We start from the raw sequence: 24786 nt of genomic DNA on the forward strand, positions 1-24786 counted from the left end.
GCAGTCAGTTAATTATTAGCTCTTGTCTAGTGTGTATTGAGAGAGTGTGAGACGTCATATGCCACACGCACGTACGTACATCGATCAAACTCTATACGTGTAGTGTGTGCATGCATGCACGGTGTTCGACTGTGTACTGACGTGCGGTGAATAATTCCTAGGGTGAAAGACAGACAAAAACCGATCGACGATCGGGGTTAGCTATTAATGATGTGAAACAAGATTAAAGATTAATCAAACAACGGCTTGTACATGGTATAGTAGGAGAAGAGCAGATATGAATATACACTCTATAAGCCACCGTTTTGCTATTTCTAAGGTGACTAAGAAATAAATATTTCTAAGTCGATTCTAACAAACCATATAATACATTCGTTGAGATTCTTGCATGAACCATCAAGTACATAAGATGAGAAATCTTAATCAGATGACTATGATTATCGACTGGGAAATAACTATTTCTAAGCCGACCAAGAAATAAACACCCCCTTATTTTAAACCATGGTGCTTACTGTTGATCAGCAATATCGATATTTCAATTGTATTTCAAAAAGCTAGGGTGATGCATGTTGCACCCTAGCGCGGAGGCAGGTGAGAAGAAGGAAAAATCGACAATGCCAAGGCCAGCATGATCCATGGGGTGCTTCATGCCTAATTAGTAAGCACCCCGGCGACCTTAGAGGAATGCTTGATCAGGGCACATTGATGGACGAAGGTGGAAAATCGAGTAGGGCACAGCGTTGGCATGGGAGCAGGAGGAAGGGAAGAGACACAACGACGATGATCTGAAATGAGGTAAGTATGACACGGTGAGGAAGGAGAAAGGGTAAGCCATGGTCGAAAATGGCATATGAATGAGCACGAAGTTTGAAATTTCGTTTTGGACAAAATTTTGGTACCAACCAAAGTATTCTAAAATTTTAGAAACACCCAGATTCTGGAACTTTAAATTCCACCGAAAAGCTATCAAGGTTTTAGCAGACACATGGATTTGCTAAGCATAAGTACGTGTTACACGAGCTAATTACTGAGTTCTCATTCAAAAAAGAAAAGGAGCATGGACACACAAAACTTTAAACTGCAGTATTATTTATTTTATTTTATTTTGCGAAGAAGCAGTAAAAGTTTTTTACCCAATGGCTCAAATTTTGGGGCCACGGATATGAGCAAAATTTCGGAAATAGCACCAAAATTTCATTAAAAAATTAGACCCTCCAGAGCATTCACGCCCTAATCTAGCCCCTTCTTAAAAAATTGGGGATGAACTTTGGATGGATTGAGATTGCTAATGTGTATAGATCCCGATCGTGTGTCGCGACAAGAGGGAATTAGTTGAGAGAAGGAAGAAAGGCACATGTCTTTTGGCGTCTCCAGCTGTTTTGTGTGTCGATACACATATATTCGGAGCTAGCAAAAGAAGGGGAGATCGTCAGATCGATGTGAAGTCAGACCATCAAGCACTGCTTTTAGCTATATCTATGTATACATATATAAATCTCGCTACCGTCGCGCGTTGAAATAACCCCGGCCTCGTGCCACACGTACAAGTGATCGAGCTTTTTTATCGCCTTGTCGCGGTCAGTTGCTGGTGTAAAAAAATCCTGCACGATCTTGGTTTTGTCTCCTGTCGACAACTTTAGCTGCCCAGCCTTTTGTATGTACCAAGAATATCGACTGAGAGCCTGTCACGTGTACCATGCATAATTGCATATTTTTATGTGCTCATTTATCGGGGTATATATGTTGCTATAATTAATGGCATTTTTTTATGCATGCATGGGAGAATTTGGTGATAGTGGCATGCATTTTGCTGACATGCATGCATGCATGGTGGAGTTAGTGATGAATTCACTGAGGAATGATGTAATGAACCATCTCTAAAAATAACCCAGCTAAACTAAGAGCATGTAATTTTTATTTTATTTATTTTGTCGGCGAGACATGCGTGTAATTAGAACTTTGGGGAGGAGTATCGAAATTGTAGGTAAAAGAGTGACATATACCAACCAAAAGGCTTGTGTTTGTATTTTCTTTTTGCATCGAAGAAGCTTCTTTTCAGTGGACAGACAAAGACTCCCGCCATCAGTCCCTACATGATAATTAATTATGAATATCCTCTTGCATGTACTCTTTCCTAGATATTATCTTTTTCGAGTACATACTTCTTCGGTTTTCAAGGAAGTATTTTGACCTATATATACTTCTTCGGTTTTCAAGGAAGTATTTTGACAAATACTTGACCCAGCGGTCCCAGCTGGAAGGAAAAAGGTAAAATAAAGTAAAATAGATCCATTACACATTTCGGACGAGACCAAGTTGCTGGTAAGGTGAAAACGTATGCTGAACCTTTTTGTTAGTTTCGTGTTAGTGCTAATCTATCAGAGAACGATCGAATAGACACATGCTGCATCAACCACACATGCATGTCATTGGAATATAGCTCAACCTCCGTGCTCATATGTATACTACTCCGTACAATTATTATTCGAAGACTTTATTCGCAAGGTGCCAAAAGATAAAAAAAAAACACAGCCTTATTAACCCCTCCCTTTTTACGTTCAGCTTCAACCTTCTAAGTTCTAACGGGAAGCGCTTCCATGCGGATGCGGTCACTCGTCTGCGCTCACTGTAGTACAGTACAGAGTAGTAAGCACTATTTGAACACGAGACTCTCATATTTTTTTTACTAGATAGACTTTTAAAAACAATTTTTTTTTTGCGTGAGACTTTTAAAAACAATTTGACGAGGGGTATCAAACAGGTTGCCAAAAACATTTCTTTTTGAGAAACTTGGAAGGTATAGGAAATCTACGATTCACAACAATGACAACAACAAAGATTTGGCCGTTTTCTTTTTTTTCTTTTCTTTTGTCGAGATAGGGATGGGCTTTGCCAGTTGCCGGGCCGACGGGCCTAGTGAGCGCTCAAAGTCGGAAACGCGCGGCGTGGGCAGGCCGCCGAGTCGCTATGGCTTCTTCAGCCCGACCGGAACTTTAGTGTGCTTTGGGTTCCGGAGTAACGCACAAATCGGTCTGGGGGCCCGACAAGAGAAGAGGCTCGCACTCCGACCCGCTCCCCCGCTTCCGACTCAGACACGAACACCAGCTTCTGTCCCCAACATTATAGATACCGGCGTCGATTATGTGGTAGCATTGTTTCGATCTCGATCGAGGTCTCCTCGATCGTTCGATCTAGCAAGGAAGGAAGCGATCGAGAGCCCGGTCAATTAAGCAGATGGCCTCTTGCATGGAGAGGTTCGTGGCCACGATGGTCTTCTGCGAGGCGCCCTTCGACGGCCCCCTGCTGGCCCCGGCGGTGCCCGCCGCCGGCCACGACAGCAAGAGCGGCGGCAACGGCTGCTGCTCGGAGTTGGCGACTTTCATGGCGGCGGCCAAGGAAACCGCCAGGCAGTACCTCCCTTCCAAGCAAGAGCAGCAGCAGCGGCAGGGGGGCGTGGATGGCCTGGCGGAGTTCCTCGATGCCGTCGTTTCGGAGTGATTCATCAGGAGGTTGCAGTTGCGGTTTGGGTGTCCCAACTTTTTTGTTGATCTTTTTCTTCTTTTTTTTCTGCGAATAACGTTTTGTTGATCTGTAGGAACAGCTCCGCTAAAGCTTGATTCGTACGGAGTACTATGTGATTTGTTTTCCTGACCATGAACTAAGTGTAATACAATCGTTCCATGTTAAGCTAGAATTATATTTTCCATGAGGTGCCAGCGTTCGTTTTATTTATTTTTTAGAGCAACAATCTGGCTTTATTGATTCAAGAGACAAAATATAAAAGATATATACACGAACTAACACAAAAAACGCAGATACTCAACAAAACTAAAAACTTCATTGCAGTCACTCGAAGTAAACTTCTCTTAATCAATCTTTCGCAGCTTGATGCTTCCTCCACGTATTCGTCGACAGAAATGCAGAATATCATTTTCTTGTAGTTCAGCTTGTTTTAGGGTGATCTTGTTTTGGGGAAACGGGCCGCTTTTCTTCTTTTTTGAGAAACGGGGTGTTTTGTTTATTAGCCCATGAGCATTAGGAGAAAAAACGACGTGTGACTTGCTGGGCCATCCTACCCAGCCCACATCTTGTTCGTAACCTTATCGTCTTTTCCTAGAAGTATTCCCCCCAAAAAAACAATCGTCTTTTCCTGGAAGCTATCCTAACCCGGCAACTAGAGACCAGGCCTAATTCCGAGTTTTATCTGAAGCCCTGCCCGTCAATTGGGCCTGGCCCTTTAGGCCCAACGTGACAAGAAAGTATTTGGTGACTCGTGACCGTATGTTTATTTCAGTCCCATCCTCCTCTTTCTTGAGTAATCCACGTCCTCCTTCTCATGCCACATTGCCACGCCACTGCAAATTCGAACCACGGCCGGGCGCACGGACTCGCTCGCTTGGTGAACAACGGCATTGGTGTCTTCTCGAAGACCACTCGGTAGTAAGCATGTCCTCCCAAAGCTCTCGCTGACCAACCACTCAGATCATCAGGGCCGGATGGATGGACACGAAGAGCTAGCTGATCAGTGTTTACCATCATACTACTGCTCGCTATCATTCATTCGATCTCAATCGTCCGGGTCTTTGGGGATAAGTTGGGATGGAACCAGTGAGGTACGATGATAAAGTACTAGGATAGGATCATAGGAATGATACATCGCTCCTAGCTTGTTCCGGGTTCGGTGAGTAACCGACCATTTTCGCAGAATTAATTTTTCAGAGGCACGCAGAGGAGTTAGACAGCGATCGAGTTCGGTAGTTAGTGCTACTATGTATGATATCACTATAACAGGGGGAGATTAAAAGGAGGCGAGGGACCGATGGAATTAGGTCTATCGGTTATCAAGTAGTAGGCCGTAGCTCTTTCCTGGTTCATTCTTGAGATATGTTAATTAAGAACTGAACGAACCCTTGCACTACGTGAAGCGCACAGCAGCCGCCGCGGATAATTTACCTAGTGACGGCAGCAGAAATTATACGCGTTGGAAGCTCGTTACGTGGGTGCGTGCGTTATTCGTCTCATCTTTTGGATCGGATTACGGCAGCTAGCGCGTGCAGCCGTCACCAAATTTAATTAGGTTCTTTTTTTCGAAAAGGCCAAGTTCATATATTAAAATCAACCAACTCTTACAGAACCATCTTTAAAAAGAAAAAGAAACAAGCAAGTTCTTGTAGGTAAACGTCGTTGTCTTCCTCCTCGCTCGCCGGTGGCGTGCTGTGAGCGAAGCTCGATGCTGCCTCTGGACTTTCGAACCACGTCGGAGTCAGGAAACCATTATTGACGTAGCAGTCAGGAAGTCGCCGGTCGGAGCCAGAAGACGCCGGCAACAGTGATTTGAGAAGACCATCCCAGATCTGGCCAGACAGATCCGAGAAGACCTGACTGCACTAATTCCACGATGAGGTCGAAGCTGGCCGAGTCTCATCGATCGGAAAAGGAACCAATAAATCGATACGCGTAGACGACCTGCAAAGCACAAACACAGAACCAGTCCCACCACTCCAGAAGAGTAGCGACCAACCGTCCCGCACTCCTCAACGCGCCGTCGACGAGGTGGATGAGGAGTCAGGAAAACCTTATTATTGACCCGCGCAGTGCCGCCATGCATCACCACCATAGGTCCATAGTTAGGCTGCCGATTAACCAAACCCTAATTTTTAAAGACATAATAAAGCACTAAACATAGAAGAAGCAGTGAGATGGTTCCCCGGCCGGCCGGCGGCCGGGACACGAGATCGATCTGTAACTGGCGGTGGGTGGCGTCCAGGCCAGGAGCCTTTTTTTTCGTTCGGTTGGAAAAAGACGGGTATTTAATTAGGTTCTTGCCATGCGCTAGCTAAGCTTCAAACATGAAACAGAGCTAAGATGTTTTAGATATTACTTTTTCATAGAAAGAACAAAAGCAAGTATCTTGCTTTCTTCCGTGTAAACCGGCCTTCGTCGAAATGCCACTCCCCGTTCCACGGACATGGTATCTCATAGGCGCTGCTCGTGTGCACTCTTCTGTTTGTTTATGTCTGCAGGCACGGAAAATCGGCTAAAGCGAAGATTTCGGGGGACCACACAGAAGCCTCCCCTGGGACTAAAAACTGAAGAGAAAGAGCGTTGCAGCATTGGAAGGATGCGGTGCCGGGTGTTACCGGGCACGCCTGCCTGGTGCGTCGTCGATCCAGCCAGTCGCTGGCAGATCCCAGCAGTCAAATGTGAAGACATATGCAGCGCTGCACGCGCGGATGGCCGGCATCAGGGCTATCGGCAATAGAGGATCAGTAGCTTGAGGACGTGGTACGTTTGAAACTATGAACGCATACATTGCAACCTAGCTGCGGGGAATTGAAAGAAAGAGACGGGAGAGGAAACTTGGGGTCCAGGGCAGCGGATCGATCGATTGCACATCTCCCTGCCTGCGTACCGGGCTGCCCCGGGTGGCACCTTCTCTGCACGACCACGTACCTCTATCTAGGCCGTAACTCGGCCAGGCCGGCAGGCCAGGGCGGGATCTAGATGCTAGAGGAGAGGATGCAATCGATCGAGAGACACACATCGTACGGGCACATCTATGGAAGCTATAGATCGGTATCGTGCACACACACTGCAGACATAGCACGCCTTGGTTCATCTAGAAAGTCTTAATTTTACAACGACGAGGGCGAGGGCGACGACGGAACAATTGACGACCACATAGCAGAAAGGATGGTCTTCCGATGCGACGGGTAAAGTTGTCATTCGCGCGGAACAAAATGTTACATCTTCACGGATCAAATTCGTCACCTTCATAGAACTAAAGTTGTCACCGTGCAAGACACACGTGACGCAATCACAGACAGAGAGTTTTTATGATCGGATGGCCAACGATGCGTTCGTTATGGAAGACTAAAGAACGAACGTTCGTTCCATTATAAATTCAGTATAATATGAATACCTTAATTTCCCGATAAAAAGTATATTTCCATTTTGCATGCCTGGATTAATTAGCTAGCTAGCATCAGTACTGTCCTTCATAGATAAGAAGAAGAAAAAGGAGAGCTAAGTAGCTAACGGCACGATGGTTCAGATATAACTAACCGACAGTGTAATCAACAAGATGGATCCATCGATCAAATCAATTGAGCGACTAACGTGCTATATTCCTGCAAATTACCCGTTTCACTATCACGCACACAAAACAACACGATGTTCTCATCTCCACGTTGCAGTGGTGGCACTCGCTCTGTCCGCGTTAGACACAGACCGCCAGCAGCAGCAGCTTAATTAATACTCTTACGTACTAGGTAAATGACTTGTACCTCTCCAATTCGTACATTCACCGGTCACAAGTCACCGGGTCGCTGCTGGACACATGGACAATGCTTAGGGGTGCAGCTGGGACGGGCTCGTCCCGCCCGCACAGCCGTAGCCATACTATGCGGGATGCTGGTTGCTGCCCGCGTCTCGCGAGACGTGATCCCGCTGGGATAAGTGGGTTCGGCAGTCTCGGCACGTTTGTCCCGCAAAAACCTGCATGGGTGTTGTACTTTGTTTGCTAATCGATATGCATGCAGTCCGTCCGCATTGCTGCTGCGCACTGCTGCTGTGTGAACTCACGGGAGTCCTCTTTCCATGTCCGCATCAATGCCGTGAGGTGCAGTGCCGTTGGGGTACACTTGATTGCAGAACATATAGAGCAGATCTTCAGATATAATTGCAGACCAAAAACATTGTAGGAAATGGTTTACAGACATCATGTCCTTTCTTTTAATTTCAAAACAAAATTGAAGTCTCGCATGGTTGAATGGAACGGAGAGAGTACTGATTTTACCCAACGTCTATATATAAAAACACTCAGATTACAAGAACCTCAGCGGGGACAAATCTATAAGCTCTAATCAAAACACTCCATAAAAGAAAATATAAGTGCAGATGAAGTTAATGAATCAATTTTACCCCGCAGCTGCTATGTCAATTTGGTCCCAGATTGTGAGGAGAGAAGGGGGGGATATGTACCATAAAGAGCCGAGAGCTGAGGTTGAACACCAGAGCAGTCGCGGACGAGGATGGGGAGTGCCAGGTTCAAGGCTTCAAGTGCGCGCGAGCAGCAGCACCAAGAAATCGAGATGAACAGGATTGGGGAGAGGTCGGGAGAGTGCTAGACCAAGACAGATGTCCAGCGGGACGTGCGGGTATCCCGCTGGACTAAACAGGCCGGCCCAGTTACGTCTATACGGGATATGCGGGCTCGTCCCGTTACAACTAAACGTGCGAAGTTCACGGGACGGGACGGGGCACAAACGCCAGACCCGTCCCACTTGCACCCCTAACAATGCTACAGTGCTTGCAGAAACAGTCGTCGCTCGCTGCTAACCTAGGATCTCTATTTGAGGACCGCCGATACGCCCGATCGATCGAAATCGAGTCACGTACGTAGTCCACCAGAAAAATAAAATCTGCAACAAAATATTTGCGGACTCGTCGGCCTCGTATCAACGCCGGAACAATCCCCGGCTGGAGACGGCAGGAGCCAAAACCATCTTCCTCCCACGTCGTGTCCCCGTTTCCCTCTGTCTCCATCCCGATCCACGCCAGCAACCGGTAGATTTTTCGGCTTTTACTTTTGGGCAGTCTTCGGATACGTCGAGCGAACGTGGGGTCGGCCTGGGTCCCTGCCTGCAGCCACGCGGCGTCTCGACGCGGTCCTTCCGCGGTCCGATCTTGTCGTTGGATTGGATTGACCCCCTCGCATTCGCATCACGGCTGACGCAGGCCATTTTCACCCGCGCGGATTGTTTTTTTTGACGGGACCCGCGCGGAAATTGGACCTTTGTGCTTGTGTAGGAACTGTCTGTCAATGGGCTCGAAGCCCGTTAACATAAAAAGGCCCCTCCCTGTACGTGCTGAACCTCCCTGCCTGCGGGGAGAACAAGACAAGACAGCGATCGAGTTGGGTATATCCAGAGGAAACAAAGAAGGTGAGAATTAGGTATCGGTTCTCGGTTCTCAATTGCTCGAGTTGATACTTGATATACGTAGTAACTGGAGCACACGACGAAGCTACAGCTATTTCCTGGCTCATTCCTGAGAGATGTTAACGAACACAAGAAACCAAAAAATCCACGCAGTCCTGAACCAACACCTCCACTCAGCTCGAACGCACTGCAGCAGCCGCCGCCGCGAATTATACAGAGAACATGCCTGCCTAGTGACAGCAACAGGTATATATCATAGTCGTGGGTGCGCGCGTGTCAGCTAGCCCTTTTAGGATAGATAGGTTTACATGCATCCGTCACCAAGCTTTTTTGTCAGATGAGCTAATCAGCCTCTTGGTTTTCTTTTCCCCCCACTCCGTGGAAACGAACATTTTCATAATAGCGCTAGTACTGTATTAAGCAGTGATCGATGGTGTCAACTAAAGTGATCTGGTCGTATATAAATTCGTGAGGAATAATTATACATTTATACTCGTAGCTCGGACAGTCGGACTAAAGGGGTACAGTTGCAGCTAGTGTTAGTCAGCAATTTCAAAACCAAGCAGCTTTTACTTGTTTGAAACAAGTGTCGTAGTATTGGAAGGACTTGGCGCGGGGTTGTGCCCGGGCACATCTCCCTGGTGCGTCGTCGATCCAGTCGTTGCCGGGCACGGGGTGAAACCGGACAAACAAATCTGTCAGTGTATCAGCTAACGATACGACAGTACGTAGACTGTTTTCCCCCCTCCAAAAAAGAGGCAGAGGACTTGCTATAGACGCCTTACGCTCAGAGGGCAACAGTTAACGCATACATAGCTATTCTGTACGACATGCTCCTGATCACTCAAACACAAATGCCAGACATAGCTATTCTGACCGACGAAAATAGCATGATGCGTTGTCAACTTGTTATTTGGCGCGAGGACTTGCTCCTGATCAGGACAGGCGATCCACGTACGTTAGGGATCAATCGAAGATCCTGATCACGAAAACGTGACCTCTCGATCGGGGGGAACATCATGCTCACAGGCCAGTCGCGGCTGCCCCGGGTCGCGCCCTCCCCGCGCCAAACCCCGTCCGGACAACCTTTGCAAAGGTCCATCCATCCATCAGCGAGGTGTATGTTATGGCTGGCTCTCTCTGCTCCAATGGATTCAGAACCAGGCCCGTCACGACTCACAAGTCATCGGAGTAACCGCTGGAGAGAATAATGTATGCAGTGTAAACCATCCAGACGAATAGACGATCATCGCTGCTACCGAGAGCCTGCATCGCGACCGATCGCCATAGGAGCCAGATCGAGTAATAACTCCACCTACGACCACGAGAAATCTCGACCGATATTTCCGGACTCGGCAGACTCGTATCAACGCGGGAACATACAATTCATCCCGGCGGCGAGGACTCCGATCGGAAGCTAGCGGCGGCGCACGACACGACAGGAGCCAGAGCATCGACTTCCTCCTCCGTCCAAGAGCAACGGCAGTAGATTCGGTTTATACTTTTTCGGTGGTCCGGAATTCCCGGATGCGTCGGGCGACGGTGGGGCCCTGCCCGGGTCCCGCTTCCTGACACGCGGCATCTCGACGCGGTCCCGCCGCGGATCCTTCTCCTTGGATCTCTTGCTCCCCATCACGGAAGGCCATTTTCGCCAGGGACTCACGCGCGCCCCTTTTTCCTTTTGCGAGGCTGCCAAGGTGGGTCCTCCTTTTTATACGGAGCATAAAAATGCCCCGTCTGTCTTTTCGTATCGGTTGCTTGCTTTGTTCTTTGGCTCTCCGTTGCTTCCGCCGCTCGATCTCGTCTGGATGGCGCGCGTTAATTCGATCGCGCGGGCACGGACGAACTTTGCGTGTCAAACAGAAAATAAGACATGAACTTTGTAATCGCAGCCTGCAGGTGGTTTTTTTGTTTTTCTTTTCCTCCCGTGCGGATACGCGTCGAATATGTTGACTACCTTTTCTTGTAGCCTGAGTACGCTTCTAGGTGTTTTTTTAACATACGAAAACATTGCCTTCGTTTTTTTAATGAGCTATACGTGCCAGACACGAGTTTTTCTAAAAATACATTGATATTACTGTTTTTTTTCCAACATTGACATGAACACTTACTATCAATATATATGTCATGGTACACATTGGAGGCCCTTCAAAGCCGCATTGTCTAGTTAAGCATTTCTTTTTGGCAAGGATACATTCAGAATCGACATCGGTTCTTCGACTTCTGTCTTTCAATCGACGTAGGACATGTCAGCCACACAAAGACAGGTGCCATGAGTTAGGGAATCAGTGTTCGTTCATAACTTGGTACACGTCCCCACCAAAAGCTGATTATATGGAATCAGAGGACGAGCCTGGAACATCTGCGGTAGTGTCACTTTAAACCCTATCCTCTCCACCGCCCGCAAAAATCCAGCAGGAAATCGCATCAACCAACCAATCGGAATTCTCGTCAGCCGAGGGCAAGAAAGAAGCCGAGATAGAGTGAGAAAAGGGGAACGAACCATTTCCCCCGCAATTCAAAGCTCCTTATCCCATTCTCCGTGTGTCACCAAAGAAGAAAAAAAATGCCTTCGTTTTCCTTCGCCCCTCAAGACGACGAACGGCGCCCAGCGTTGAGCGCGGCCAAAACATACGAGCGGTGGGGAAGAAAGCGAAACCGTTAGATAAATGCTTGGTTCACGCGCACTGGCCACGGTTTACCGACGCCTGGACCCCGCCGGCTCTGGGGCCGCACGATGCTGTGATTCTGGGGTGCGTGTGTGTGGTGCGACGCGACCGACCCGGCGGGCGGGGTCGCGAACCCCAGAGGCGCGCATTGAAGCGCATACAAAGCCAGGCACAAGTCCGATCTGGGCTGAACGACCGACGGGCCCAGCGGCAGCGCAACGGAACAAGGGAGGGATCAAAGAACGTGAGTGAGGGGGCTTTTGAATGAACGGAGGGATTCAACAACCACCACTCGAGTGAGTCATGTGCCTCGTGACTGTGAGAGTCTGTGCGCGCGGGCCGGAGAGAGAACCAAAGCCAACAAAGGGGATGGGTCGCAATTAACGGGTCCTGTCCACGACCCAACCAAAGCCAACAACCGCCACGCAAGTCAGGAGGAGCCACGAGGGTGCTTCTTCTGCCCCTTGGTTTTTCAACCACGACCTCCCGGAGCGTCTGACGCGTGGGGCCACGGCGGCCGGGGGTCAAACCGCACCTACTACGGCTTTGCCAAATTGCCATTTCGCGCTCCGGCGCCAGCCAGCCAAAGAGGAAGACGGGAGACACTAGCTTACGCTTTCGCGGACGCCACCAACACAGAACAAATTGGGCCCCACGGGCCGGGGCAGCGGGCCTCCTATAAAAGCGGCGGGGCGCACGGCCGTAACCCTCACAACGGTGACCAAGCGCTCATCTCCCTCTCCCATCTCTCGTTTCCAACCGCTCGCTCCGTCCCTCCGATCAACCAGCCAAATCCCGATCGAGGAAGAACACAACGAACAAACCCTAGCGTAGCCGCCGCAGCCGAAGGCTTCCGAAAATCTCCTTCCTGACCGCCGGCGTGGGGCGACTAGCCTCCACCACCGGCGACGACACCCTCCCCGCCGCGCGCGCCCAACCCGACTGCTCCGTTTGCGGGGGTAGCCGGGGCTCCGGCCTCGGCGGCTTTCTAAGCCCCCTTCCTTACAACAGGATCCAAAATCCCGTCCTAGATTTCTTCTACCTCCCCTTCCAGAACTTCCTCTTTTGGCATCAGTGATACGCCGATCTCGATTTATTTTTCTTTCGATTTCTTTTTCTTCTTCTTCTTGTTGTTCATCTCGATCGAATAGCACCACCGCCGCCTTCAACACCAGATTTTTTCTGTTCATTTCGCCTGATTTTCTTCCGCCGCTAACACCCACCGAGACATCGTAAACAGATTTACAGCACAGAGAAACCAGAAAAAAACTTCGCAGCAGTAGCAAACTTTTTTTTTTATTCTTCTTCTTCCCAGTGGATTCCTAGCTTTCTCCGGTTTGTGACGAGATGCCTGCGCTCGCCGTGGACGCTGCTGCAACTGTGGCGCACGCTTTCACCACCTGCGACGCCGCGGCGCGCTTCCCTGCCGCGCCGCTGTTTGCCCCCGCCGCCGTCGTTGCGGCGGCGGCGGCCGCCGCGGACAAGCCCGATGTCGGGGCTGCTGCATGGTCCGCTGACCTCTCCTCGGCGCTGTACAACGTGGACGGCTGGGGCGCGCCCTACTTCTTCGTCAACGACGACGGCGACATCGCCGTCCGCCCGCACGGCGCCGCCACGCTGCCCGGCCAGGAGATCGACCTCGCCAAGGTGGTCGCCAGGGCCGCCGGGCCCAGCGCCGGCGGCGGCCTCGGCCTCCCCCTGCCGCTGCTGGTGCGCTTCCCCGACGTGCTCCGCCACCGCGTGGAGTCCCTCAACGCCGCCTTCGACTACGCCGTGCGCTCCACGGGCTATGGCGGGAGGTACCAGGGCGTGTACCCTGTCAAGTGCAACCAGGACAGGTACGTCGTGGAGGACATTGTGGAGTTCGGCGCGCCCTTCGGCTTCGGCCTCGAGGCCGGCTCCAAGCCGGAGCTGCTGCTCACCATGAGCTGCCTCGTCGCGCGCGGCAGCCCCGACGCCCTGCTCGTCTGCAACGGCTACAAGGACCTCGAGTACGTCTCGCTCGCGCTCATCGCCCGCACCATGGGGCTCAACACGGTGATCGTGCTCGAGCAGGAGGAGGAGCTCGACATTGTCGTCGAGGCCAGCCGCCGTCTCGACATCCGCCCCGTCGTCGGCATGCGCGCCAAGCTGCGCACCAAGCACGCCGGCCACTTCGGCGCCACGTCCGGGGAGAAGGGCAAGTTCGGCCTCAACGCCGCGCAGATACTCTCCGTGGTCTCCAAGCTCAAGGCCCTCGGTATGCTCGACTGCCTCCAGCTCCTGCACTTCCACATTGGCTCCCAGATCCCCACCACTGCCCTGCTCGCCGATGGCGTCGGCGAGGCCGCGCAGATCTACTGCGAGCTCGCCCGCATGGGCGCCGCCATGCGCGTCATTGACGTCGGCGGTGGCCTCGGCATTGACTACGACGGGACTCACTCGGCGCAGACCGACATGTCGGTGGCGTACAGCCTGGAGGAGTACGCGGCGGCCGTGGTCGCCGCCGTCGGCCGCGTCTGCGACCGCAAGGGCGTGCAGCACCCGGTCATCTGCAGCGAGAGCGGCCGCGCGCTGGTGTCGCACCACTCGGTGCTGGTGTTCGAGGCCTTCTCGGCTTCAGCGCCGGCGGCCAACATCGACTCTGCCACCGCCTACCTGTTGGACGAGCTCACCGACGACTGCCGCAACGACTACCGCAACCTCATGGCCGCCGCCGTGCGCGGCGACTTCGAGACCTGCGCTCTGTACGCCGACCAGCTGAAGCGGCGCTGCGCCGAGCAGTTCAAGGAAGGGGTCCTCGGCCTGGAGCACCTGGCCGCCGTCGACGGGCTCTGCGAGATCGTCGCCCGTGGCATGGGCGTGGCGGAGCGCCCCCGCACGTACAACATCAACCTGTCAGTGTTCACCTCCCTGCCGGACATGTGGGCCATCGAGCAGCAATTCCCCATCATCCCCATCCAGCGCCTGCAGGAGCGGCCCGCCATTGACGGCATCCTCTCGGACCTCACCTGCGACAGCGACGGCAAGGTGGACCAGTTCATCGGCGGCAGGCACAGCCTCCCGCTGCACGAGCTCCCCAGCCACGGCACCAGGGGCTACTACCTCGGCATGTTCCTCGGCGGCGCCTACCAGGAGGCGCTCGGCGGCCTGCACAACCTCTTCGGCGGGCCGAGCGTGGTGCGCGTCTCGCAGAGCGACGGCCCGCACTGCTTCGCCGTGACCCGGGCCGCGCCGGGTCCGTCCTGCGCCGACGTGCTCCGGGCGATGCAGCACGAGCCGGAGGTGATGTTCGAGGTGCTCAAGCAGAGGATCACCGACGACGGCGCCACGGCGGCCGCGCTCGCCAGGGCGTTCGGCGCCATGCCGTACCTGTCGTTCGGCGGCTCCGAGGTCTCGCTGGAGAGCAGCGGCATGAGCAGCGACTCCGAGGGGTCGGCCGCCGGCGCCGCAGAGGATGATGATGACGAGTGGGAGTTCATGCGCGGGCTCACCGTGTAGCGTGGCGACCTCTCCTGTTTCCTGTACACTGGTGATCTCGTGGCAGCCCAGTGCTTGTATCGTTCCATGGTCGTAGTCGTCGGGCGTCTCGTCGCCGTTTATTAGTTTCGCCGGAGCTTTTTTTTGGCGCCGCTCTTTTTATTCCGCAAGCGTCAGTCCACTGTTTGTTTTCTCTGAATAACAAAAAGGAACCAGAACCTATGTTTCTTTCGAATAATTATTTGTTTTGTTTTGCTACACTTGTTGTGAACTTTTAGAGCTTGTGGCTGCAATGAGACGAAGAAATGGGGATGGGTGCAGTCAAGTCAGTCTCTTTGAATGCTGCCCATGCTCGTCTGATTTAAAGCTCAAACTGGAAGCTCCAGAAAGAAATAGCCAAAGCTTTCTGTTATTCTTTTTCGATTCTTTTGTCCTCGTGGGCTGCTCCTGCTGCTTGGGAATCTACTCCATAGATCTATTGGAAACCTCGAGCGGCTCTTCAGTTTGTCCTTACTCTTTCTTTCTGTGATAAAGTTTGCTTTGCCATACTGTATTCTCTTTCTTTTCTCTGCACGAGGCCTCAAGAGATCAACTCATCAACACGACGCAGCAGCCGCAGAGCTTTTCGAGCCTAGCTAGATTGGATATGCACAGGAGAGAAGAAGAGGATGCCGGAAAGAAACGGCTACTCCCTTCTGTTGAAGTTGGATTCTCCTTTTCCACGTCCAAAAGAAAAGATGCGACTTGCTCGATCAGCCTTCTCTTCGATCGATCATCGATTGGTCGAGACCCAGGCAAACGTCACTACTACTCTTTGTTTGCCAGAATCGCCGAATAGACCAAAAGATATCCGGATACAAAATCGTCCAAACTACAAGTAGTTCTTGCTAGTTGCTACTCCACTTGCTGCTCCTCCCTCCTCCTCTTGCTGCATGCATGTATCCTGAGTTCCTGACAGGACTCTACTCCTTGCGCATGTCACCCGCCTCTTGTCCGGTAGGTGAGGTTCAGAGGTTGTGTTTATACAATTACACACGTTCCAGGCAGCAGTTTGCACATGATCCATCGTCCCAAGGCAAGATTTTGGGGAGCAGTTTTGGGATTTTCCCACTGCATAGAGAAGCATGGCACGACGGGGTTCCCGGAAACGTGGACTCGACGAGCCGCGCGGCTCCAGCGGCGCGGCCAAGTGCCCTCGGCTACTGCGTGCGTTTTCTGCATCTCCGGGTTCACGCACTCCGGACACCTGTTGCCCATCTGCTTGACTGAATCCCATTCGAAAAATTGAGAGTGAAAGCTTGGGGAGGGAGAGAGAGAGAACACGAAATTCTTCTCGAGCAGCTGCCAGCGTCTCCACGTTTTCTTGTTCTGGGAGCACACAGCATGTGGCGTGGGTTCTGTTCGACCCCCCGAGATTGTTGGCAGTGCAGGGACGGGATCGCAGTTTTCTTCTGCATTCGTGATGGGATGATGCCCTGTTCCGGCTTTGCAGATTCCAGATCCGGCGGCAACTGCCTACTCTCTACTCTGTCCTGCCCCGTTGTGGAACAACACGTCTCGTGTACAAGCATGTTCGGTCAGTGGATTGGTTGGTGCCCGATCGACTGCACCGTGCAAATGCTCCGCTTCTGGGCAGTATAGCATGTTCTAATGCAAAAAAATAAAAAGTACTACTATAAGATATTCTAGTTTTGTCTTGAGTCAAATTTCTTAAGTATCAAATAAATATACAATCAAGACATGTGTCACGAGAGTTCTAATAAAAAATACTTTAGAATTGTATATGTTGGTAGATTTTTTTTAATATATTCGATCAATTTTAAAAAGGTTTGACTTAAGATAAAGTTAGAACATCTTATATTGAAAACCGGCTGAGTAGTAGACAACTAGACGTTGCTACGGACGGACAAAATTTATTACCCAATGTTAAGCCACCTTAATTTGTGGGAGGTGTGGCTAGATATGATGGAAGGTTTACTGCACAATAAAATCGTTTTTCTCGGAAATCTTAAATTTAAGCCACAAATAAACTCATGATCTTTGATTTAATTTGATTTAAATTGAATGAGCACTAAAAGAAGAAAACAAAAATCTCTTCTGGTAAGACAATGGTTATCGCAAATCCCCTCCCCCTTCCCACCCCAGAAAGAAATGTTTCTGGGAGCCAAAACCTTGTCTATGATATGCCATCAGGTTTGGCTCTAAAGTTTAACAAATCGACGCCACTGACTGAATTTATGCTAGGCATTCGATATATCAGTAGGGTATATCTTGTTCGGTTTGCAGTTTCTAAATGCGCTAAATGTCTTGAGAATCTCCGTCACCCTTCTTGACAATTATCCCGGTGCACGCGGTCGGTTGTCATATCATGCCGCGGTATTGCCTGGGTTATTACTGGGATTATCTTGGCCCCAATTTTCCAAAGATTGTTTCGTCGAATGTCTCAAAGGGAGGAGGAGATCGTCGTGTCGACAACTTTTGTTTGTGGAAGCATTAGCTGCGCCATTAGGCAGTACGACGAGAACAACCGAATAACACTTTCTGCACAAGTCAATCCTGACCGTCCTGGTTGCGTGCCTTCGCCGAGCCATAATGCAACAAGTATCGCCTATCTATCTCATCTCATCTTCCGAAAGGTGAAGAATAGTTTGTTGTTCCGTGTCACAAATCTGGCAGAGCGCACAAGCTCCTCTTTTAGCTCTTCAACCCATTTGTAAAGTCGCACTAGTTCGGACAGAATAATGTTGGAAGGAAATGGATTATGGAACCAATGCATTGTACCAGATGTTCTTTTTCTACATTTGTTGTAACGGATCTCATCTCATGATCTCCAAGGTGCCAATGAGCAGGCGACCTGGTCGAGGACATGTTCCTACACATGATCGATCGAACGGCACACACAGCCACACAGGTGTCATTTCATCTCTGCTACTAGAACCGATCATGTGAAAGATCTGATATACATACGGGCATTAGGGCATATATTCCGACCCAGGAGAAAAGAAAAGATCGGCAAGAGGAGCACTGAATATATGTTGATTTGGATAAAGCAGGGACAGGAGGAGCTAGGGTCAGAGAGAAAACAGCGGTTCGTGATCCACGAACAGAGGGGGAAAAAAGATTATCTGACGGGAAGAGAATTCAGGCACAGATACGTGTGACATAATTAATCTGCTCCTTCCTCTTTCCTTCGAGTTTCTGCTCTCCTTTTAAAATTCCCCCATGCCGTCCTCGTGTTTCACAAGGCGTTACGATGTGGCTGGCGTTTTCAGAAGAGCACAAAAAGAGAAGAAAGGGGAAAAGGAAATGAACTTGCAGGCTTGCAGCAAAGATCGAACAAGCCAGGCAGCTTCCTGATGTAAACATAACATAGAATCCGGCCAGGACTCTCACTCACGGTCAAAGGTCAAGCGAGAACGGTTCTGGCTTACCTAGGAAGAGCGACGTCTCAAGAGAGCTCAGGGTTAAGCACTGAAGCTGGTCAAGCTCCATTAATTTTATTCTATCTTCAAGCGCGACGCTGCGACATGTTGGGGCCGGCAGCAGCCCCAACAGTTTTCTGCGCAACAACTGCTGCAGAGTGATCAGTAATCATATGCACCAGAGATGATGCTCTGCACACACTGACTGCTCGATTAAACAAGTCATCAGTGGGTAGCGTAGTTTATGTATGGATTAATCGAGCAGGGGAATCGTTTAGTACGTGCCAATTGATCTGGAATCCGGACGACATATTTATATCTATATGCGGCTGCTTGCCGCCTGAGTCTGACCAAAGGTCCAATTTTTCAACTTGACGGCGAAAATCCATATTTCGCCTTATCTGGTTGTTGAGGAGAACTTGAGAATTCAGAGAATGCGTCGGATCATCATCTGATCTGGTCCAAATTAACGGGGCCTATGACGTATTGACGTGCGTGCGTTCGTTTCAGCTTTGAAGGCAACAGATTACAGAAAGAGATCAGTTCGTATACGTAGTTGTTGGGACTTGAGGATTTGGACCCAAGACTTGTCCAAAATCAAAGCCGGTGCTTTGTTGCCCGGTTGCCGATGCAGCATGAGACGCTCGTATGAGACACCGGAGAGGGGGCAAGAGCATCTGCATCATACATACATGTTGGACTCTGGCTGTGCTTTTGCTAATGCTGCGGCGGCTATTGCTAGTAGTAGTACAACAGCACGTGTGCACTGTGCAGCCGTTGAATTATTTGGTTGTTGGTCCAATTAGTTAATTAAGGACACTAGCTAGAATGATTATCTAAAGAGGGCCAGTAGTGGCTGTAAGATACTCCTATATGTTAGCGAGCCAGACAAAAACAGTTGAATAATTCAGGCGAATATGATATGTTCAGAAGAAGTTAAACACATGTAGTAGATGTCCTAACAGCCACTACCTTTTTTGTCCATCTGTGGACAGAAATTAACTCAGGATGTTTCTTTTTTGATCTAATAGCTTGTAGCAGTACTGGTTGTGTTGAATTGTACTAGTCCTCGGTCATTCAAAATACATGAATTACAAGTGAAGTGCCACATTTGTTTGGGTCACCCACTTGCTATTGCTACAAGTGAGTAGGAGTATTATTTATACCGGGCAAAAGCTATTGTTTTTGGCGGTGTGTTTGGTAAGACTGAGACTGCAGCAATTCGTGCTTGTTTGTGGCTATTAAACACCGTTTGCAAACTTGTACAGTGTACTACGTGGTCGTACGTCCAATCCATCTAAAATGAGGCAGGTTTGTTGTGGTTAATTTTATCCTTTTACAGAGGTACGGAGGCAGGAAAGAAACAATAAGGGGGGCCAAGCAAAGAAAACAACTATCCGGGACGGCCAAGATACAAGAACACACGGTTTGTAGTACTCCCTCCGTCCTGAATCCATGCATGTTAATCCGGAACGGAGGGAGTATAAGAATTGAGACCTAAGCATAATTCTTACATGATAGAAATTATGGTTTGAACGGAACAAGTCAAAGAAATATGAATCTGAACTCAAGCCGGCTGACCAATTATCATGACGAACTTGGTTTAGAGTCACGGTTTGACGTGCTTTTAGTTTTCCTTCTTCCGACGAACTGATTGTTGATATATCTACTTCGTGTTGAAATGATTTTTGATATATTCTTCTCGCAAATAAAGATAAAATGTTGATTTACTATACATGGAGTGGATAATGTAATTTTACATGTGCTCCTTTTCTCGTGCGCGAGCTGGTAGTTTGATCTTGACCTCTTGTGCCCCCTTTTTTTTCTTTATTTAGAGATCCTCTTGTGCCCTGATGATGCCCATGGACCCAAAAGGAGAGGAACAATAGGAAATAGCAAATGTTGATCGGGAATTCGGGACGGACGCCTCATGTGTGGAGTCAGAGACTCCAGGCTCTGTTGAAGCTAGCGGCCACCGTTGTTCCAAGTCCATTTACGGTGCCGTATTCTCTTACAGCGACTCGATGACTAGTGCCGGTGAACCCACGAATCCGATAGGTACAGCACGAGTTAGCCGTCTAACCCGGCCGGCCAGCGCGAATGCAACCCGCTGATAACACTTATCTCTCACGCGCTTTATTTTTATACGTGCTACGTCAACGTGCGATCGTGAAACGTTGCACGATTCGTGAATACACTTCATTAGTTATCTCGTCACGCGGACCGATCGTTAATTGTTTGCATCTGTGTATATGATGCCTGTAACCAGCACGTAGTACGTTTCAGCCACTAATTGCATTTGACCCGAACGTGCGGAACGCCTGGCCTCATTTTGCTCTCCCCGCCTCTTTCTTTCCCGGAAGATATGGAATGAAGGATTGGCACGGGACACACTCTGCTCGACGTGTCCGTCCAGCCTCCCGCAGCCATCGCGAGGTCGAGGATCGCATGGGCTCTGCTAGTCTGCCCCTCCTCCATGTGTAATAGTGTCCGGAGCCGCATCTCGCACTCGCATCAGCATCCTGAACGGAACCATTGAGAGCACATGCTGCTGTTGCTGCTGCTTCCCTCCGCTAGCTCACGTTTTTTCTGCAGCTCTTGATCAGTGATCAGCCTATGATAATGCGTACGCTTCCAGACCCCAAATTGCGTTCTCCCACCTACTACCTGGCGAAACGTACATACCAAGCGCTACTGCGTGAGTCACCCGACGATGGCCGTGCATGCCCCCCAGTCCCAGAAACTGATTTTGATGCTCACACGACTGCATGGCTTGCACGCTGTGAAGGAAACATATGAACGGCCACGACCCACGGTAGACACTGTCCAAATTTGGCGTATACAATTGTAAGAAGCGGCTAGTCTGAGACCTTGTTGGTGGGCCTGTCAGCACGAGGCCCCCAATTATATGACGGGCTGGGCTTTTTGAAAAAGGATTTCAACTGTACATTTATATGCAGTGCTCCTCGGCCAGCAATGCGGGAGCGGGCTTACTAACTTGGCGAGGATGCTGCCAAGTTAATTTGCTCGATGTTGGCCCGGGAGACATGGTGGGTGCTGATTGCCAACGTGTCAGGCGCGTGGGCCGTTCAATATGTACCAGAACGTCCAGAAGCGGCAATCCACAAATCCAGTCCATCCATTTTTTTACCGATTGGCAGGGCCACGCTAATATACGGATATTTCATTTTGCAAGTGGTAGACCCTCTTTCCCTCGCTCCCTCCAATCCTCCATCCAGAGTGTGCATTTGCTCTCTTATATCGCTTTGAGACACCTCAAAGTATTTGGAAAAAATGAGAACACACCTAAATATAGCGTGCATGATCTCACATGCAAATCTGCAAATTTCTATGCAACTTTGTCAGGAAAAGAACCCGATCAGTTGAGCACTTGAGAATCGATCAATTTGAGTATATGGTAGTGTTCTCTTCCTCTTTTGCTACATCTCTGCTTCTACACAGCTAGAACACGTAAAGACGAATCATACGAACTGGACGCAAAAATACAAATCAACTAATAATGAATCATACGAATCGTGGTACTATCAAATAGCAATGTACATCATGACCAACAGAGCCCGGACAGCATCGCGAGGACGAGGACGGCCATGACCGGCGAGCTTCCCATGCACCGCCACCTCTTCGCCTATGGGAAAAAGAAGGAGCATCCATGTTGTAGGAAAGTGAGTAAGTGATCCGGACATTGTTGCATGATGGAATCAAAAGTGAAAGCAAAAGCAAAAGCTAGCAATAGCATTGCTTGTAAAGGAGGGCTAGTATAATTTGCGCGCACTGCTAGCTCTGGTATATATGCAAAGTTTACGTACTGGTGTCAAGCATGATTGCCCACTCCATCACCAAATCTATCTATCTAGCTGTTTATTTATTTTGTCAAAACAGAATAAGAAAAAAAAAAAGTGTTCATAGCCATCGTTTCATTGTTTTTCCTCAAGTCGAAATGCAAATCAATGCATATATTGTTAACTTGACATTGTCGTCAGAGTGTCAGACGACAGTAACTACATCTAAAATCTGAAACAATTGATATACCATGGTCAAAAGACGGAAAGCCAATTGTCATCATGCAGTAAGTATAGAGGATGAACAGTGACAGCACTGAAAAGGGGGAGCTGCTATCGATCGAACTGATCAGCTAACGTGTAACTATGTAAGTAACCAAGAACCATTTACCAAGTAGAATTGGCAAAGGAAAGCAAAACTATGCATCATGACGTGTAAATTTCAGCAAATCACTGTAATCGCACTCACCTTGCGCGTGGCCGCAGAAATCGTGTAGAACCCAGTACTGTCCATTCCTCCCGCCCCGCCGCCATCACTCCCAGCGCCGGCCCCGGCAGGCCCTTCCCCCACGACAAGCCCTCCGCCGCCACCGCCTTCTTCATCCGTCCCCTTACCGCCCCCAATCGCCGGCGCCTTAACCCCGACATCATACGCGGGCGTCCCATCAGGCCTAAACAGCCCGTAATGCCGCTCGGACGCTGGCCCAGGTTTCAAGTTCTCGTTGAACAACGCGAAAACATACACCTGCAGCGGCTCCCCTTCTCCCGCCGCTGGCGTCCCCTTCCCTTCCTTCATCATCCTCATCAGGTTCCCATTATACCTTGCCGCGTTCGCCGGCGTGGCGCCCGCCTCGTCGGCGTCCCCCGCCGACGGCCACCCGGTCTCCGACACCACGATCTCGATCTTCTGCCCGTAGTCGGCCGCGCATATCGCCGAACGCACCGCGTCCACCTGCGCGTGCAGCATGTTGTTGTACCTCAGCCCCGTGCCAGAGTCCACCACGGCGTCGGGTTTGCTGCCGCCGGAGCCGAAGAGGACGTAGTCGAGGTCGACTGTGGACGGATCCGCCTTGTAGGCGAAGTACGGGTACGCGTTCACGAGGAACGGGGAGTTGGTTTTCGCGAGGAAGCTGAGCAGGGGAGTCATGTAAGGGAGCAATTCGCGCCGGAACGCGGCGCCGGAGGGCGGGAAGGAGGAGGAGAGCACGGCGAGCGAGTGCGCCGTTGTGACGACCACCCGTGACGTCGCCTTGCACGCCATTAACGCCGCGTGGAGGGACTCCATTGCCGGAAGGAGGGACTTGAGCATGGCGGGGTCGTCGCCCGTGAGCACCTCGTTCCCCACGGTGACGGCGGTGATGCGCGTCGCTGGCAGGTGGGGCAGGAGGTTGGATTTGACCCAGGCGGCCGCGGCGGAGGGGTCGGCGGCGAGCTTCGGGACGAGGTTGTCCGGGAGGCCGACGGTGAAGTCGACGCCGGAGCCGGAGAAGGCGGAGAGCACGCGCGGGTCCGCGTCGTAGAGCTTCACCTTGGTGGCGTTCAGCGCGCGGAGGAGGATGGCGGCAGATTGTGGGGGAGGGAGGTTGTCCGCGACCTGGCCGTAGTTTATCCCCAGCGCCGCTGATGTTGGGTGGAGTAGTGCGAGGATTACGGTGGTGGTGAGGGACGAAGCGGCGAGCAGCAGCAGCAGGAGACGGCTGAGCGCCATTGTTGGAGCTGGCTTGAATTGATCAGTGTAGTAGCAGTCGAGTAAGTGAGTGAGCTCTGGACAAAGCATTGCCGTTGGGGACTCTGGAATCGCGTCGCCCGCTTTGGAGGAGTTTTTGTTGTTTACGCGCGTCCGGTCCGGGTGTGTCGGCTTTGGTCGGTCGGTCTCGTTGCGTGCACGAATCACGAGGAAGGTGGACTCGTCTAGCAGCACGTGGCAGAGACATGCACACTCGACACTAAAATCGTTTTCAAGTTTTTCTTTTGGCATTTTGGTTTTTCTCATCCATCCCGTCAGGTCTGGAAGAAAACTGGAGTCGGCAGGAGTTTGGGCACGTGAAATCAAGATGGAACAGCATTTGGCATATGTTCTTTTCTTGGCTTCTTGGCAACTTCCATCCTGTCTGTAACCTTTCCCGCGGATCACTAAACGTTCAAAGAAACGGGGCCAAGATATTCAGGTTGTTGTCGGACAGCTGAACTCAAAACACGACCAAAAGCAAATGGAGCATTGACGGTTTACATGTCTGAATCAATTGCCGCATCACCCGGCCCCTCTGATCTCCATCATGCATGCCAGTGCATGTTCCACTTCAAGTCGGCGCACACAAAATGCGTCACCGCCTTAACTTGTGCCGACTTGATAGTTAAACCATGCACGCGCTTCAGTAATCCAATCCAACTCGGCCCACACAAAAGAAATACAGTGTCTCATCTTCAATGCAGGATGACACCATGACAGTAACCCGAGTGAAAGAAACTCAGCCAACATTGGGGTACCCTTCCA

At 50.4% G+C, this 24786-nt stretch overlaps 2 protein-coding genes across 2 annotated transcripts; one reads left to right on the forward strand and one right to left on the reverse strand.

Moving 5' to 3' along the window:
- Positions 1–12298: 12298 nt before the first annotated feature.
- Positions 12299–15330, forward strand: LOC100831880 (arginine decarboxylase 1). The gene has a single exon (XM_003557089.4). It carries the CDS (start codon positions 12959–12961, stop codon positions 15089–15091), a length of 2133 nt encoding a protein of 710 aa, XP_003557137.1. The 5' UTR covers positions 12299–12958; the 3' UTR covers positions 15092–15330.
- A 6502-nt stretch (positions 15331–21832) lies between these two features.
- LOC100832176 (glucan endo-1,3-beta-glucosidase 14) lies at positions 21833–24138 on the reverse strand. The gene is made up of 2 exons (XM_003557090.4): positions 22762–24138; positions 21833–22138 (listed from the first exon to the last, which is right to left on the reverse strand). The coding sequence occupies exons 1-2, from the start codon at positions 24067–24069 to the stop codon at positions 22055–22057; spliced, it is 1392 nt and encodes a 463-aa protein (XP_003557138.2). The 5' UTR covers positions 24070–24138; the 3' UTR covers positions 21833–22054.
- Between the last annotated feature and the right edge of the window lie 648 nt (positions 24139–24786).

Source organism: Brachypodium distachyon, chromosome 1 (assembly GCF_000005505.3).
Source record: "Brachypodium distachyon strain Bd21 chromosome 1, Brachypodium_distachyon_v3.0, whole genome shotgun sequence".
Taxonomy (NCBI): Eukaryota; Viridiplantae; Streptophyta; class Magnoliopsida; order Poales; family Poaceae; genus Brachypodium; species Brachypodium distachyon.

Coding starts and splice junctions, on each gene's coding strand:
- LOC100831880 (XM_003557089.4), top strand. CDS start 12,959: ATGCCTGCGCTCGCCGTGGACGCTGCTGCAACTGTGGCGCACGCTTTC.
- LOC100832176 (XM_003557090.4), bottom strand. CDS start 24,069: ATGCTTTGTCCAGAGCTCACTCACTTACTCGACTGCTACTACACTGAT. Junction 22,139..22,761: donor TTTCTGCGGCCACGCGCAAG/GTGAGTGCGATT, acceptor TTTTTCCCATAG/GCGAAGAGGTGGCGGTGCAT.